This window comes from Symphalangus syndactylus, chromosome 14 (assembly GCF_028878055.3).
Source record: "Symphalangus syndactylus isolate Jambi chromosome 14, NHGRI_mSymSyn1-v2.1_pri, whole genome shotgun sequence".
Taxonomy (NCBI): Eukaryota; Metazoa; Chordata; class Mammalia; order Primates; family Hylobatidae; genus Symphalangus; species Symphalangus syndactylus.
In genome coordinates this window covers 10974816-10989229 of record NC_072436.2, presented here as the reverse complement: position 1 = coordinate 10989229, position 14414 = coordinate 10974816, and the positions used below count along the sequence as shown (strand labels likewise).

The window sequence follows — 14414 nt, the reverse complement described above, 5'->3', positions numbered from 1 at the left end:
GGGTGAGGCAGGAGAATCACTTGAACCCAGAAGGCGGAGGTTGCAGTGAGCCAAGATCGTGCCACTGCATTCCAGCCTGGGGGACAGACGGAGACTCTGTCTCAAAAAAAAAAAAAAGAAAAAAAAAGTATTTCCAAGACGCATAAAACAGGTCCACTGTCATTTTTTCCAGTTATCCAGGAACTTCCATAAAGCGAACGTTTTGGGCTGAAGGTCACCCACCCTATGAGCAGTCAGGTGGAACTAGTGCCCAGGGAAGGCAGGCAGCCTGCACCATCATGGCCTTTGGCTCAGAGGCCACCTAAGTAGCCCCACGCTGTGGGTCACCACCATCTCCTCCACACTCAAGTCTGAAGGTGAGCCTGTCAGGGGTTCCCAGATCACTGGGTGGAGGGAAGCGTGTCAGGGAGGGGTTGGGGGGGCGTGCCCTGAAGAGCGAGGCCATCCGCCCACTTCCAGCTTTTCCCGACACACGGAGTGACACCCGGCTGCATGCCGGCCAGAGGGCTCCTGTAAGATACTGGCAGGCTTCCCAAGGCACCCCGCCCAGATGCCTTCCCAAGGAATCCCAGATCCCTGAGGAGGGAGATACAATCACTAAGAAATCTGTGACCAAACTGCTGATCACAGAAAAGCAGTGATTTTCCCATTAATTCTGAAATAATCAGTCAAATGCGAGGGAGGGAACAAATTGAGCAAAAAGCCTCAAATGAGGCTAAATGAGTCACCACACCTGGCCTTTTCAATTACATAGCTCCATTTTGTAAACTTCTGCTCAGCTTCAAGGAGGCCAGCCCAAGTGGACCACAGGACTAGCAGCCTTGACTCTTGCTGGGTCAAGATCCTTCTCACACACGACTGCTGCAGGGGAGGGTCAAAAACGTCCCAGGCCAGGCACAGCTCACGCCTGGATTCCCAGTACTTTGAAAGGCCAAGGGTGGAGGGGATCTCTTGAGCCCAGGAGTCTGAGACCAGCCTGGGCAACACAGACCCCACTGTACAAAAAAATGAAATTAGCCAGGTGCAGTAGCGTATGCCTGTAGTCCCAGCTACTTGGGAGGCGAGGTGATCACTTGAGCCCAGGGGATTGAGTCTGCAGTGAGCTATGATTGCACCACAGCACTCCAGCCTGGGTGGCAGATAAAGACCCTGTCACAAAACAAAACAACCCACAAGCCTCCCCTGCTCAGTGTGGCTACACCAAGAAGAATTCAAGTCGAGATTTCTTGGGTATTTTTTTTTTTTTTGAGATAGGTCTGTCTCTCAGGCTGGAGTGCAGTGGCATGATCTCAGCTCACTGCAACCTCCACCTCAGCCTCCTGGGTAGCTGGGACCACAGCTGTGCATCACCACATTCAGCTAATTTTTGGTAGAGATGGGGTTTCACTATGTTGCCCAGGCTGGTGTGGCATTCTTGAGCTCAAGCAATCCACCCGCCTCAGCCTCTCAAAGTGTTGGGATTACAGGTTGTAAGCCACTGAGCCTGGCCCTTATTACCTTTTTTTTGAGAGGGAATCTAGCTGTCACCCAGGCTGGAGTGCAGTGGCACAATCTTGGCTCACTGTATCCTCCACCTCCCAGGTTCAAGCGATTCTCCTGCCTCAGCCTCCCGAGTAGCTGGGACTACAGGCGCCCGCCACCAGGCCCGGCTAATTTTTTTGTATTTTTAGTAGAGACGGGGTTTCACCGTGGTCTCGATCTCCTGACCTCGTGATCTGCACGCCTCGGCCTCCCAAAGTGCTGGGATTACAAGCGTGAGCCACCGTGCCCGACCAGCCCTCATTTCTTTTTTGTTCAGTCTTCTTTGCCTCTGTAGCCAACGTGTGTGTAAACATGCCTAGTCTCACCCTAAAAGTAGCCTATTGAGCAAACAAGTATGTTTCAGTTACTTAGCATATTAAAACCGTTTCTTCGTAGGTGTTTCTGTCCTCCTTCTTGTTTAACACAGAGAACAGGAGAACCAAATAAGCGAAGCTCTTTATCCTCCCAAAGCCCTTGGTCTAGACCAGAGTTCCCAAAGCGTGGTCAGTGGTTTCTCTACATCAGAAACAGCAGGCGTGTCTGTGTCTTCAAAGGGCAATGTCCGAGGATGTGGGGCGGGGTTTGCGATTCTGTACCCTTAACAGGCTCCCCAGGAGTTCCTGACAGCCAACTGCGCGCATCGCTCCCAGGAGGGCCCATGAGCCCCGCATGCTCCCCTAGGGGGATGTAAGCTGGGTGAGTCTGAAATAAGGACCCAAGATTCCTGACTCCCCGATGTGGTTTTTAAATTTTTAAGGCAGGCAAGGGGAAAAAAAGATACCAAGTGAAGAATTCATTGTATGTTTATTATTCACAGTTAATCACTACCTACCAAATGCTATCCGCAGAGTTAAAGGATTAAGTACATAGGTCTTTATTTAAACACTGATTTTTTTTTAAATATATACACACAAAACTTAGTTCAGCAAGGCTTCATGATATACACCAATTCCAAAATAAAACAATCAAATGGTCCAGGTGTAGAATGCCAGATTCCTTTAATCATCAGCGAGGAAAAGAGAAGCAGAATGAGGAAGCGTGAGGGAAGGCAGGCACAGGCTCTGCCCAGAAGAGCTGCCGCCTCCTGGCACAGCAAACGCCCCAGGCCTAGGCCCTGTTCATATCCGGAGTCGGAGGGAGACTCCCATCGGCCGCTTTGGGACTGAAGGGCCCGAGGCTGTCACCAACTCCCGGGAGAGAGGGAGGCAGTCTTGTTTTTGTTGTGGGAAGGGGTTTGGGTGGAGAAAAAGATTAGAGGCACATCACCACAGGGGACCAGAAGTGGAGAGAAGACAGAGAGCTCTGCCGAGGCCTTGGTCTTCCTGTCTTTCCAACCTTGCCTTCCCCAACTCTCCCTGCTTCCTGGGACCATCTGTAGGGGTGCGGAGCAGCAGTCAACACAGCCCACTGGGAAGGGAGGCACAAGCAGCACTCCAGCTTCCCAATGCTGCCCTCACGCTCACCTGGACAGGTCAGGGGACACGGGATGAAAGTCATAGCCCAATCTAAGAGCAAGACAAGTGAAAAGTGAGTACTCTCATTGTGTATCCCAGCATAGGAATAAGGTGAAACCTGCTACAACTGGAGGCTGCGTTCCCCTGACTTCCTCCTCTGCTCTCCTTGTCTGGGACTTGCTGGTTCCAGGGGTACATACAGGGATGGGGCGGGGGCCACGATTCCCGAGACGGTGAGGACAGGCTTCCGACCCCCTGTAAGCCAGATCCAGTGGGGCATGGGAGAGCTGGGCGGTCACCTTCCCTCTTGCTCTGGTGACCCGTCACACTCACATTGCACCCTGGGCAAGCAGTTCCCTGAACCCCCAAGGGGCTCACAACCCTTAAAGCTGGAGCTTAAAGCCAACTGGCTTAGTACAAGCAAGAGAACGCCTCACCTTCCACTCCTGCTTGTCTCCTTTGCTCTACCCTGGCTCCCCTGCCCCGAGGGAAAAATATTTACACAGAGTAGGAGACAAATTGGCTGAAAAGCTGTGGACTGTCTTTAACTTATTTTAAAACAAAACAAATCAAAAAAAAAAAAAAAAAAAAAACACCACTCAGAAGCAACACTTGAAATAAGGAAAAAGGCACTATGAAAAAATAACATGCTCGATAATGCCACTGGAAGGGCCAACAAAGTGGAAGAGACAGGCTTTCAGGTGGGCTTTTTTTTTTTTTTGAGATGGAATCTCGCTCTGTCACCCAGGCTGGAGTACAATGGCACGGTCCTGGCTCACTGCAACCTCCACCTCCCAGGTTCAAGCTATTCTCTTGCCTCAGGCTCCCGAGTAGCTGGGACTACTACAGGCGTGTGCCAACACACCCAGCTAATTTTTGTATTTTTAGTAGAGACAGGGTTTCACCATGTTGGCTAAGTTGGTCTCGAACTCCTGACCTTGTGATCCGCCCACCTTGGCCTCCCAAAGTGCTGGGATTACAGGCGTGAGCCACCGCACCAGGCCCAGGTGGGCTTTCTCGGGAAGTCATGGAAGCAGAGACATGCTTTCCTTCTACCCCACTCTACTGCCAACTTGGACAAAATACACTGGGGGTCTGGGCTGTCTGGGCTGGAAGGCAGATTCCTACAAGCCCCCTCCTCTGGAGGAAGCTAAACAGCAAAGGCGTCGACGACGCTGCCCTGCCCTTTTTGTGTGTATATACGAAGAACACAGAAACAGCTGTTCTTCTTTCAGTCATTCCAACTAAAACAGACATTTTGCATAGAGAGAATACCAGCCCACTTGGTTTCTTGTCTTTTATTATTGGCGTCAGCTAGGACTATACGTGGCCTTAAACGTCATGCACTGATGGACAGAAGAGAAAAAAGGATGAAAGAAAGGACAAAGGAGGGGAAAGAGGAGCAGCAGTGAAAATCTGTAATAAAAACTCTTCTTAATTTATAGGTAAGTTTTGGCATTTTTAAATCCAACACCCCCTCCCACCCCCTAAAGTTCCAACCAAAGTGAGAGGGTCACAGGGTGACCCGGCCAGGTGTTCTGCACTCCCTCACAGGCTGCTGTTAGAGGCAGCTTGTGGGTTTAATTCTTTTGTATGTGTTTTACATTTTTCACTTTCTTTAAATAATTGCTTCTTGACTCTTAGACGTTCCGGTTCACAGGGGTGACATAATTGCGGGGAAACATGCCGGTCTGCCCGTGGCAAGCTCCTTTCCACCAGTTGGGGTCTGAGTTATCCATGACATGGATAAAATCTCCCCGGCGGAAGCCCAGCTCTCCATCCTCCTGGGGATCAAAGTCAAAGAGGGCCTGGACGTATGTCGGCTGCTGCAAAACAGGAGCAGGAGAAACCCACATTGCACTCCCGGTCTGTGGCCAGCCACCTCCAAGGCCAGATGGGTTCCGGGGGGAAACGCATGCACGCCAAATTCTCCATGTTTCCTAAACTCACCTCCCATCTCCCAACCCCCCGTTTATTCTTACCTATTCTAAGTTTACAGGCCAAGCAGGTGTAGTGTGATCTTTCCCAGTGCTCAGAAAATATTAGAGTATGTCTCCCAGAGGAGGGTGGCCAAATGTGCCGTGTTATCAGGTAGAGGGCAGGCAGTGCTTGGAGGGGAAAGTTCTTCAGAAACAGCCGTCTGTGTTTAGGCTGTGGACCCAGAATCTGCAAATCCCCTCTACGACACCCTTAAGGTATTAGAGCCTAAAGTTCTGGAGGTCGAATAACATAAGGGGCTCTAACTGTAACTTAGGGTCAGGGCTCGAGGGACAGGAAAGGGTGCCCACCCCATTCCCTCACAAGCATAGTTTTCCTCATAATTTGCATCCAGGGACAGGATCTTTGGGTGGGTGTGTTAAAGACCATCTCCCTAGAGAGACTGGCAAGCTGGCTACACACTGCCTCTGGAAAAGCAAAAACCTTGTATTTAAAACAACAAATCTTTTTTTTTTTTTTTTTTTTTTTGAGATGAAGTCTCCCTCTGTTGCCCAGGTTGGAGTGCAGTGGTGCAGTCTCAGCTCACTGCAACCTCCATCTCCCGGATTCAAGCCATTTTTCCATCTCAGCTTCCCAAGTAGCTGGGACTGCAGGTGTGTGCCACCACATCCAGCTAATTTTTGTATTTTTAGTAGAGACAGGGTTTCACCATGTTAGCCAGGCTAGCCTCAGACTACTGACCTCAACAGATCTGCCTGCCTCGGCCTCCCAAAGTGCTGGGATTGTAGGCGTGAGCTACTACGCTGGGCCAGAAACAAGAAATCTTTAGTGTGAATGGAGGGTAACATTTTCAGTAAGGAGCACAGAAGCCCCAGTGGCGATCCCTGAAGGGTGCCTGCATGTTGAGGGGCGCCTCCCCTTTCCTACAGGAATGCACATTGAGGAGCTATTCTTAATTGCTAAAAGTGATCCCATCTCACCCTGATGAGGCTTACCTGTGGCACCTGTTCTATGTCCCGCAGGAATATCTGCTGGTTTCTGGAGACAGATGTAGATCTGTGATAATCCACCAGCTCATTCAAAGAATTGAACTTCACCACCCAGAGGAAGTACTTCCCGGCTCCATCTCGGAGCACTTTGAAGTGCTGCACATCGTTTCCAAACCTGGGAGGGACAGAGGGCACATGTGACCGGCTAAAGGCTCTAACTTGGCACATCGAGGGCTATCTGCCCATATAGGAGACATCTCAAGAGAACCACTGTCCCAGCAGCACTCCTCAGGGACTGCAGAGCAACAAGTTTCCTCACTGCATGTTCCTGGGACGGACCCCTCCCTATGACTGATGGGCACCAGGACAACATCCAGAAACCAGAGAGGGACAGGCCATCAGTCACTCTCATTCTGAAGATGTTTGTAAGATAAAGAGTCCAGGCCGGGTGTGGTGGCTCACACCTGTAATCCCAACACTTTGGAGGCCGAGGTGGGCAGATCACCTGAGGTCGGGAATTCGAGACCAGCCTGGCCAACATGGAGAAACCCCATCTCTACTAAAAATACAAAAGTAGCTGGGTGTGGTGGTGCATGCCTGTAATCCCAGCTACTCGGGAGGCTGAGGCAGGAGAATGGTGTGAACCCGGGAGGAGGAGCTTGCAGTGAGCCGAGATTGGGCCACTGTACTCCAGCCTGGGCAACAGAGCGACATTCCATCTCACGAAAAAAAAAAAAAAAAAAAAAAGGCATTCTCTGAGAGTGCTTGTTCAATGAATGAATAAGTCCCTCCTCTCCTTCAGTCTTTCAGCTGACGGAAACCAAAGGCTTCAGAAAATCAATCCGGCAGGTGGCAGCACTGAGCTTCAAGGAAGCCACTCAGCACAAGATGCCTCGCATTTGGAAAAAATACTGCTTTACATGCAAGACAAAATGTGGAGGTGAGAAAGCTTCATTAGCAAGGGTATATTCCACGGCACTTCTGGCCCCACAGAGGCCCACTTGCACCCATGCAATGCAGGTGATTTCTAAAAGAGCCTAGAGCCTCAATAATGAGCAGTGTTTCAAATCACAGGCTCAAAACATCCTAAAACTAAGAAACATCTGAAGACTGTTGATTCTTGAACCTCTTTTGCAAAGGTGTGTGTGTTGTTAAGGAGAGTCATGACACCTGCTTTGCTTCTAAAACAATAAATGCATTGAATCCTTAAAAGATGCTGCTTGAGAAAACGGAAGTTTGAGAGCTTCTGCTGAGCAAACAGGCAGCCTCCAGCCGAGCACGTGGCTGCCCCCATGGTTTTGGCCACCACTCAGTGACTTACTGCTTGTTCCCCTCATCTTATACGGTTTCAGTTACACTTGGGTCAGTATAAAACTAAAGAAAGAAAGGCGACACACAAGTTTTTTTCTTTTCTTTTTTTTTTTTTTTGAAGATGGAGTCTTGCTCTTTCACCCAGGCTGGAATGCAATGGCTCAATCTTGGCTCACTGCAACCTCTGCCTCCTAGGTTCAAGTGATTCTCCTGCCTCAGCCTTCTGAGTAGCTGGGAATACAGGCGCGTGCCACCATGCCCAGCTAATTTTTGTATTTTTTTAGTAGAGACAGGGTTTCACCATATTGGTCAGGCTGGTCTCAAACTCCTGACCTCATGATCGGCCCGCCTCAGCCCCCCAAAGTGTTGGGATTACAGGCGTGAGCCACCATGCCGGGCCACAACTATAAATTTAAAATCTATGCTTAAAAAAAAAAAAAAAAAGAAATCTACATTTTAATCACACAGTAAGTGGTTCTAAGACCAAATAAGATATTCAGTTCTTTTTTTTTTTTTTTTTTTGGGAGACACAGTCTTACTCTGTCACTCAGGCTGGAGTCGTAGTGGCGCAATCTCGGCTCATCTGCCTCTCGGGTTCAAGTGATTCTTCTGTCTCAGCCTCCTGAGTAGCTGGGATTACAGGCACACACCAGCACGCCCAGGCCATTTTTGTATTTTTTTTTTTTTTTAGTAGAGACAGGGTTTTACCATGTTGGCCAGGCTGGTCTCGAACTCCTGACCTCAGGTGATACGCCTGCCTCGGCCTCCCAAAGTGCTGGGATTACAGGTGTAAGCCACCGCCCCAGTCTTTTTTATTTTTTTTTGAGACAGAGTTTTGCTCGTCGCCCAGGCTGAACTGCAATGGCGCCATCTCGCCTCACTACAACCTCCGCCTCCTGGATTCAAATGATTCTCTGGCCTCAGCCTCCCGAGTAGCTGGGACTACAGGTGTGCGCCACTATGCCTGGGTTATTTTCTATTTTTAGTAGAAACAGGGTTTCACCATGTTGGCCAGGCTGGTTAGCTCATTTTTGAAATGGAAAAGTCTCACGATTTACATCAGTTATAAATGGGAAATGGTGGCCGGAAGCAGTGGCTCCAGCCTGTAATCCCAGCACTTTGGGAGGTCGAGGTGGGCGGATCACCTGAGGTCAGGAGTTCAAGACCAGCCTGGCCAATATAGCGAAACTCCATCTCTACTAAAAATACAAAAATAAGCCGGGCGTGGTACCTGTAATCCCAGGTACTCGGAGGGTGAGGCAGGGAGAATTGCTTGAACCCAGGAGGTGGAGGTTACAGTGAGCTGAGGCATGCCATTGGACTCTAGCCTGGGGGCCAGAGCGATACTCTGTCTCAAAAATAAATAAATAAATAAATAAAATAAAAGGAAAATGGTGTTACAGCCCCCATTCAAAAACAAATCTTAATGTAATCTAAATTAAGTAGTGATCCGAATGTTCAATCTAATCACTTCTTTATATATAAGTGATCTGTCAGACTCCTGGGGAGGGTCCTACGATAATACATTAACTAGAAAATAACTGAAAGTAAAAAACATATGGAAACAACAATTTAATTCAAAATCCTGACTTCATAGCTGAGATGTGAAAATTGTTTAGAATCTTCAAGTGCTGGTTTCTATTCTCCACATTCTCCATGGTATTCTCCACATTCTCCACGGTGGTAGAACTTCCTGTCTTCTCCATTCCCCGCTTACCCGCTCCCTTTCACACCTGAACTTTCCACCGGGTAAATGCAAGCTCCAAATCCCCTGCAGCAGCCTTCTTAAGTGACTGTGAGGGCCTAGGATGGGGCTGGTGGATTTGAGTCAGTGGACCTGAGCAAGGCAAGCCAAGGCAGCGGACAGGCGCTCCACTACCCCGTTAGAGAGAGCTGCGGGAATCCCTCAGATGGCAGAAGCTCAGGAGTGCTGGGCACTAGGGAAAACTGGCAGGCTCCAGCTGGCTGCTGGGAGCTGCTGTCACCTCCCGAAGGCTGTGTCCTAATGGGAATCTACATCCAGTGCTTCTAGAACTCATTTTGAGAGGGGCCAGAAATTAGGATTTTAATGTGAAATGAAGACACTGTTTAGGCTAAGCCTCCACCATTTTGTGTGTAGCCAGGCACCTGACCGATGGCTTCACAATTTGGATCAGTCAGAGACAGGACTCCAGGCAACTGCAGCAGGAAATACTTACTTGACAGAGAGGGAGAAGTCCCCAGGAGCGCTCTCACTCTCTCGGATGAGAAAGGCCCCATCGTGCCGCTGTTTGCTAAGCATTTCTTCTGCCTTGGCTCTGGGGATTTTGCCAAAAAACCACCTAAGGAAGGAAGGCAAGCTGGTCAACATCTGCTTCCCCACAAAGAAACAGGATACCCAGCCTTCAAAATGTGAGTAACACAACGCTCCTCATCCTCCAGCCTCACAGTGCCCACGATCGACACTGGGTCAGGTCCCTAGAGATGGACCTTCAAAGGTCTTTACCCTACTCCATTTCCCAGAAAGCAACTCACCAAGGCACTAACCGTGGGTCACCCTTTCTATAGAGGAAGACATTTGAAAACGGGCCTCCCAGGCCACTGGACTCCCTACTGACTCATGACAAAGGCACCTGGGGAAAAAGCCCAGGCCTTTGGGCTTGGTGTACAGGATGAACTGCCAAGGAGAGACTGGCCCCTTCCTGCAGCCATGGGATAAGATCACAGCTTCACCACAGTGGGACTAAGGCAAAGTGGGGAGGAAACCTGGACGGCCAGGAGCTGGAGGCTGGGTTACTTTTGCTAACAGCCCAAAGGTAAAAGGTTCAGACGGTATGAGGGTGCCTCTACCAGTAACTAAGGTCAACATTCCTCTCAAGGCCTGCATCTGTGGCCACTGCTCAGAGTTCAGCTTTCAGAAGCCACCAGGAACACTGTAATTTACCATATGTGCAGCAGCTAGCTGCAAAATTCAGATTTTTGAGGCAAGTTGCAGACTATTCTGCTCCCAATTGCTGATTCACCTTGGCCAGAAGAAAAAGTGGCTAAATTCATGAAAAACTGTGAAGCAACTGGCTGTGGCTTATCAAGAGGAAGAGAGAAGTCAAGCTGCCTGGCTCTTTCTTTCTTTCTTTTTTTTTTTTTTTGGAGACGGAGTCTTGCTCTGTCACCCAGGCTGGAGTGCAGTGGCGCGATCTCCACTCACTGCAAAGCTCCGCCTCCCGGGTTCAGGCCATTCTCCTGCCTCAGACTCTCCGAGTAGCTGGGACTACAGGCGCCCGCCACCACGCCCGGCTAATTTTTTGTATTTTTAGTAGAGACGGGGTTTCACTGTGGTCTCGATCTCCTGACCTCGTGATCCGCCCGCCTCGGCCTCCCAAAGTGCTGGGATTACAAGCGTGAGCCACCACGCCCGGCAGCTGCCTGGCTATTTCAAATGAAAACTGTAACTAATTAGGAAGAAGAAACTGTGAAAACCATGTTCTCTTCTCAAAATTGTCTTTAGTTATCATTTTTAAAAGCAAAAGTTATTCATAGCAAATAAAGACCTATATACATGGAAAATGGCATTCATTTAATATGCTAATTATAATATCAAAAGGCCTTTTAATGGACCAAATAGTCCATTAAAGTTGTAAATCTAACTTACATATCTTTTTTTTTTTTTTTTTTTTTTTTTTTTGAGAAGGAGTCTCGCTCTGTCACCCCAGGCTGGAGTGCAGTGGCGCGATCTCGGCTCACTGCAGGCTCTGCCTCCCGGGTTCACGCCATTCTCCTACAGGGGCCCACCACCATGCCCGACTAATATTTTGTATTTTTAGTAAAGATGGGGTTTCACCATGTTGGCCAGGATGGTCTCGATCTCCTGACCTTGTTGATCTGCCTGCTTTGGCCTCTCAAAGTGCTGGGATTACAGGCATGAGCCACCGTGCGTGACTTTTTTTTTTTTTTTTTAAACAGAGTCTCACTCTGTCACCCAGGCTGGAGTGCAGTGGCATGATCTCGACTCACTGCAACCTTCGCCTCCTGGGTTCTAGCAATTCTTCTGCCTCAGCTTCCCTAGCAGCTGGGATTATAGGCGGCCACCACCACGCCCAGCTAATTTTTGTATTTTTAGTAGAGAGGGGGTTTCACCATATTGGCCAGGCTGGTCTTGAACTCCCGACCTCGAGATCTGCCCGCCGAGCCACCGCGCCCGGCTAACTTACATATCTTACTTACAAGCAACCATATTGGAAGATGTCCCTAAAATAATATACTATACTCAAATTCAAACAGAAAGATGTGAACTGCTAGGAATGATACACTTAGAAGCTGCCCTTAGTAACTTTGTCCTTGTGTGTGTGTGTCAGCCTCTAGGGACTCTTAGTAACTCTGAATAGTCTGACATCTACCTGCTGGAGTCTCTCATTTTGCATACTCTACTGCCAGGCTGCTGAGGAGCTGGGACAATAGATCCTCCTGCTTCTACAAATAACTCAGGGCTAGGGCCTGCAGTGCCTGGAAATCAGGCCACACAAGAGAAATCGTGTATCACTAGAATAGAATGCTCTCTAAATATAAAAGGACAGGCTGGGCCCGGTGGCTCACGCCTGTAATCCCAGCACTTTGGGAGGCTGAGGTGGGGTGAATCACTTGAGGTCAAGAGTTTGAGACCAGCCTGGCCAACATGGTGAAACCCGGTCTCTATCAAAAATACAAAAATTAGATGGGCATGATGGCAGGCACCTGTAATCCCAGCTACTCGGGAAGCTGAGGCAGGAGAATCACTTGAACCTGGGAGGCAGAGGTTGTAGTGAGCCGAGACTGTGCCACCGCACTTCAGCCTGGGCGACAGAGTGAGACTCTGTCTCAAAAAGTAAAATAAAATAAAAAGGAGGCTGGGTGCGTGGCTCATGCCTGTAATCCCAGCACTTTGGGACACTGAGGTGGGCGGATCACCTGAGGTCAGGAGTTCGAGACCAGCCTTACCAACATGGAGAAACTCTGTCTCTACTAAAAAATACAAAATTAGCAGGGCACAGTGGCGCATACCTGTAATCCCAGCTACTCGGGAGGCTGAGGCAGGAGAATCACTTGAACCTCCGGGAGGCAGAGGTTGCGATGAGCCGAGATCATGCCATTGCACTCCAGCCTGGGCAACAAGAGTGAAACTCCATCTCAAAAAAATTAAATAAATCGGCCGGGTGCGGTGGCTCATGCCTGTAATCCCAGCACTTTGGGAGGCCGGGGCAGGTGGGTCACGAAGTCAGGAGATCGAGACCATCCTGGCTAACACGGTGAAACCTGTCTCTATTAAAAATACAAAAAAACTAGCCAGGCGTGGTGGCGGGTGCCTGTAGTCCCAGCTACTTGGGAGGCTGAGGCAGGAGAATGGCGTGAACCTGGGAGGCGGAGCTTGCAGTGAGCCGAGATCGCGCTACTGCACTCCAGCCTGGGTGACACAGCGAGACTCCGTCTCAATAAATAAATAAATAAATAAATAAAGACAGTTAACAGTATTGAGACCATTTAAACCTCCTCATATTGGGGGGCCTTGGGTTTCTAACGTAAGTGTATGCAGCATGCATCTGACTGGGTACAGCAGTGAAAATCCACACATGGCCTCGGCTGGCTCTCCCCACACTGCTGGGTGAGGGTGAAGCTTCTCAGTCAGCAAGGCTCTCTTTCCTCCTAGGCCCCCAAGATCTCTCCACTAGGGAGGTTTTTTCTCATTTGTAGGTATAAAATAATGAATATAAATTGAAATAGCCTAGATGTACACGAAGCAAACATAAAAAGCAAGACCCTTCCCTCAAACTCCCCAGAGGCAGCACGTGTTGGCAGTTTTAACATGTAGGTTTCCAGACCTTTCTGTCTGGTGCACATAGATATGGCTGCTGTGTTTTCTTGCCCCCAGCTTAAAATTAACGCAATTTTATTTTCAATTAAAAAAAATAAATTGTAGTGAAGTATAAATTATAATATTTAAAAAGTACTCTAACTGGAATTAAAAAAAAAACAAAAAAAACACAACTCTGTTATAAGCACCCAGATCAAGAAATAAAAAATCTGGGACCAGGCGTGGTGGCTCACACTTGTAATTCCGGCACTTTGGGAGGCTAAGGTGGGAGGATTGCTTAAGCCCAGTAGATCAAGACCAGCCCGGGCAACACAGTGAGACCCTGTCTCTACAAAAAATAAAAAATTAGCCAGGCATAGTGATGCAGAGCTGTAGACGCAGCAACTTAGGAGACTAAGGTGGGAGGATAACTTGAGCCCAACCTGGATGACAAAGCAAGACCCTGTGAATAGCTGTCACTACTAAAACACTGAAATACCACCATTCTACATTTCTATAGCATTTTATATCATTTATAAATTCGACTAACTTTTTAAAATGATGATATATATGTACGTGTGACTACATGCTTACGGGTGAATTTTTTTTTTTTTTTTTTTTTAATTTTTTGAGATAGTCTTGCTTTGTTGAATAGGCTGGAGTGCAGTGGCGTGATCTTGGCTTGCCTCAAGCTCTAACAGGCAAATGTTTTGAAATTCTTTAAAAAGATGGGCTTTGGGCCGGGCATGGTGGCTCCCTTTGAGGGGCTGAGGCGGGCAGATCATGAGGTCAGGAGATTGAGACCATCCTGACCAACACAGTGAAACCCCATCTCTACTAAAAATACAAAAATTAGCCGGGCGTGGTAGCACATGCCTGTAATCCCAGCTACTCAGGAGGCGGAGGCAGAAGAATACCTTGAACCAGAGAGTTGGGGGTTGCAGTGAGCCGAGATCGCGCCACAGCACTCCAGCCTGGCGACAGAGCGAGACTCCATTTCAAACAAACAAACAAAAAGATGGGCTTTGGCAGGGTGCGGTGGCTCACACCTGTAATCCCAGCACTTTAGGCCAAGAGTTCGAGATCAGCTTGGCCAACACGGTGAAACCCCGTCTCTACTAAAAATACCAAAGTTCGACGGGAGTGGAGGCACGCGCCTGTAGTCCCAGCTACTCGGGAGGCTGAGGCACAGGAATCGCTTGAATCCAGCAGGCAGAGGTTGTAGTGAGCTGGGATAGCACCACTGCACTCCAGCCTGGGCAACAGAGCAGGACTCCGTCTCATAAAAACAACAACCACAACAACAACAACAAACAAAAAAAGCAAGGTGGGCTCATACAACAGAAATAGCAAGGGCGAGAGCTAAGGGGGTGGGGGGAGAAGGCTAATTTTCCAATACAA

At 48.8% G+C, this 14414-nt stretch overlaps 1 protein-coding gene across 2 annotated transcripts in view; it reads right to left on the bottom strand.

Moving 5' to 3' along the window:
- Window positions 1-2306: 2306 nt before the first annotated feature.
- The window catches only part of GRB2 (growth factor receptor bound protein 2), an 89241-nt gene continuing 77133 nt past the window's right edge, over window positions 2307-14414 (bottom strand). The window contains exons 4-6 of one of the 2 annotated variants that reach the window (XM_055240626.2): window positions 9412-9534; window positions 5909-6077; window positions 2307-4801 (exon numbers count right to left, since the gene is read on the bottom strand). In XM_055240626.2, the coding sequence (XP_055096601.1) occupies window positions 4616-4801; window positions 5909-6077; window positions 9412-9534 (478 nt within the window). In that variant the 3' untranslated portion in view covers window positions 2307-4615. The remainder of the gene's footprint in view (window positions 4802-5908; window positions 6078-9411; window positions 9535-14414) is intronic. The other variant, XM_055240627.2, reaches the window with a different exon arrangement.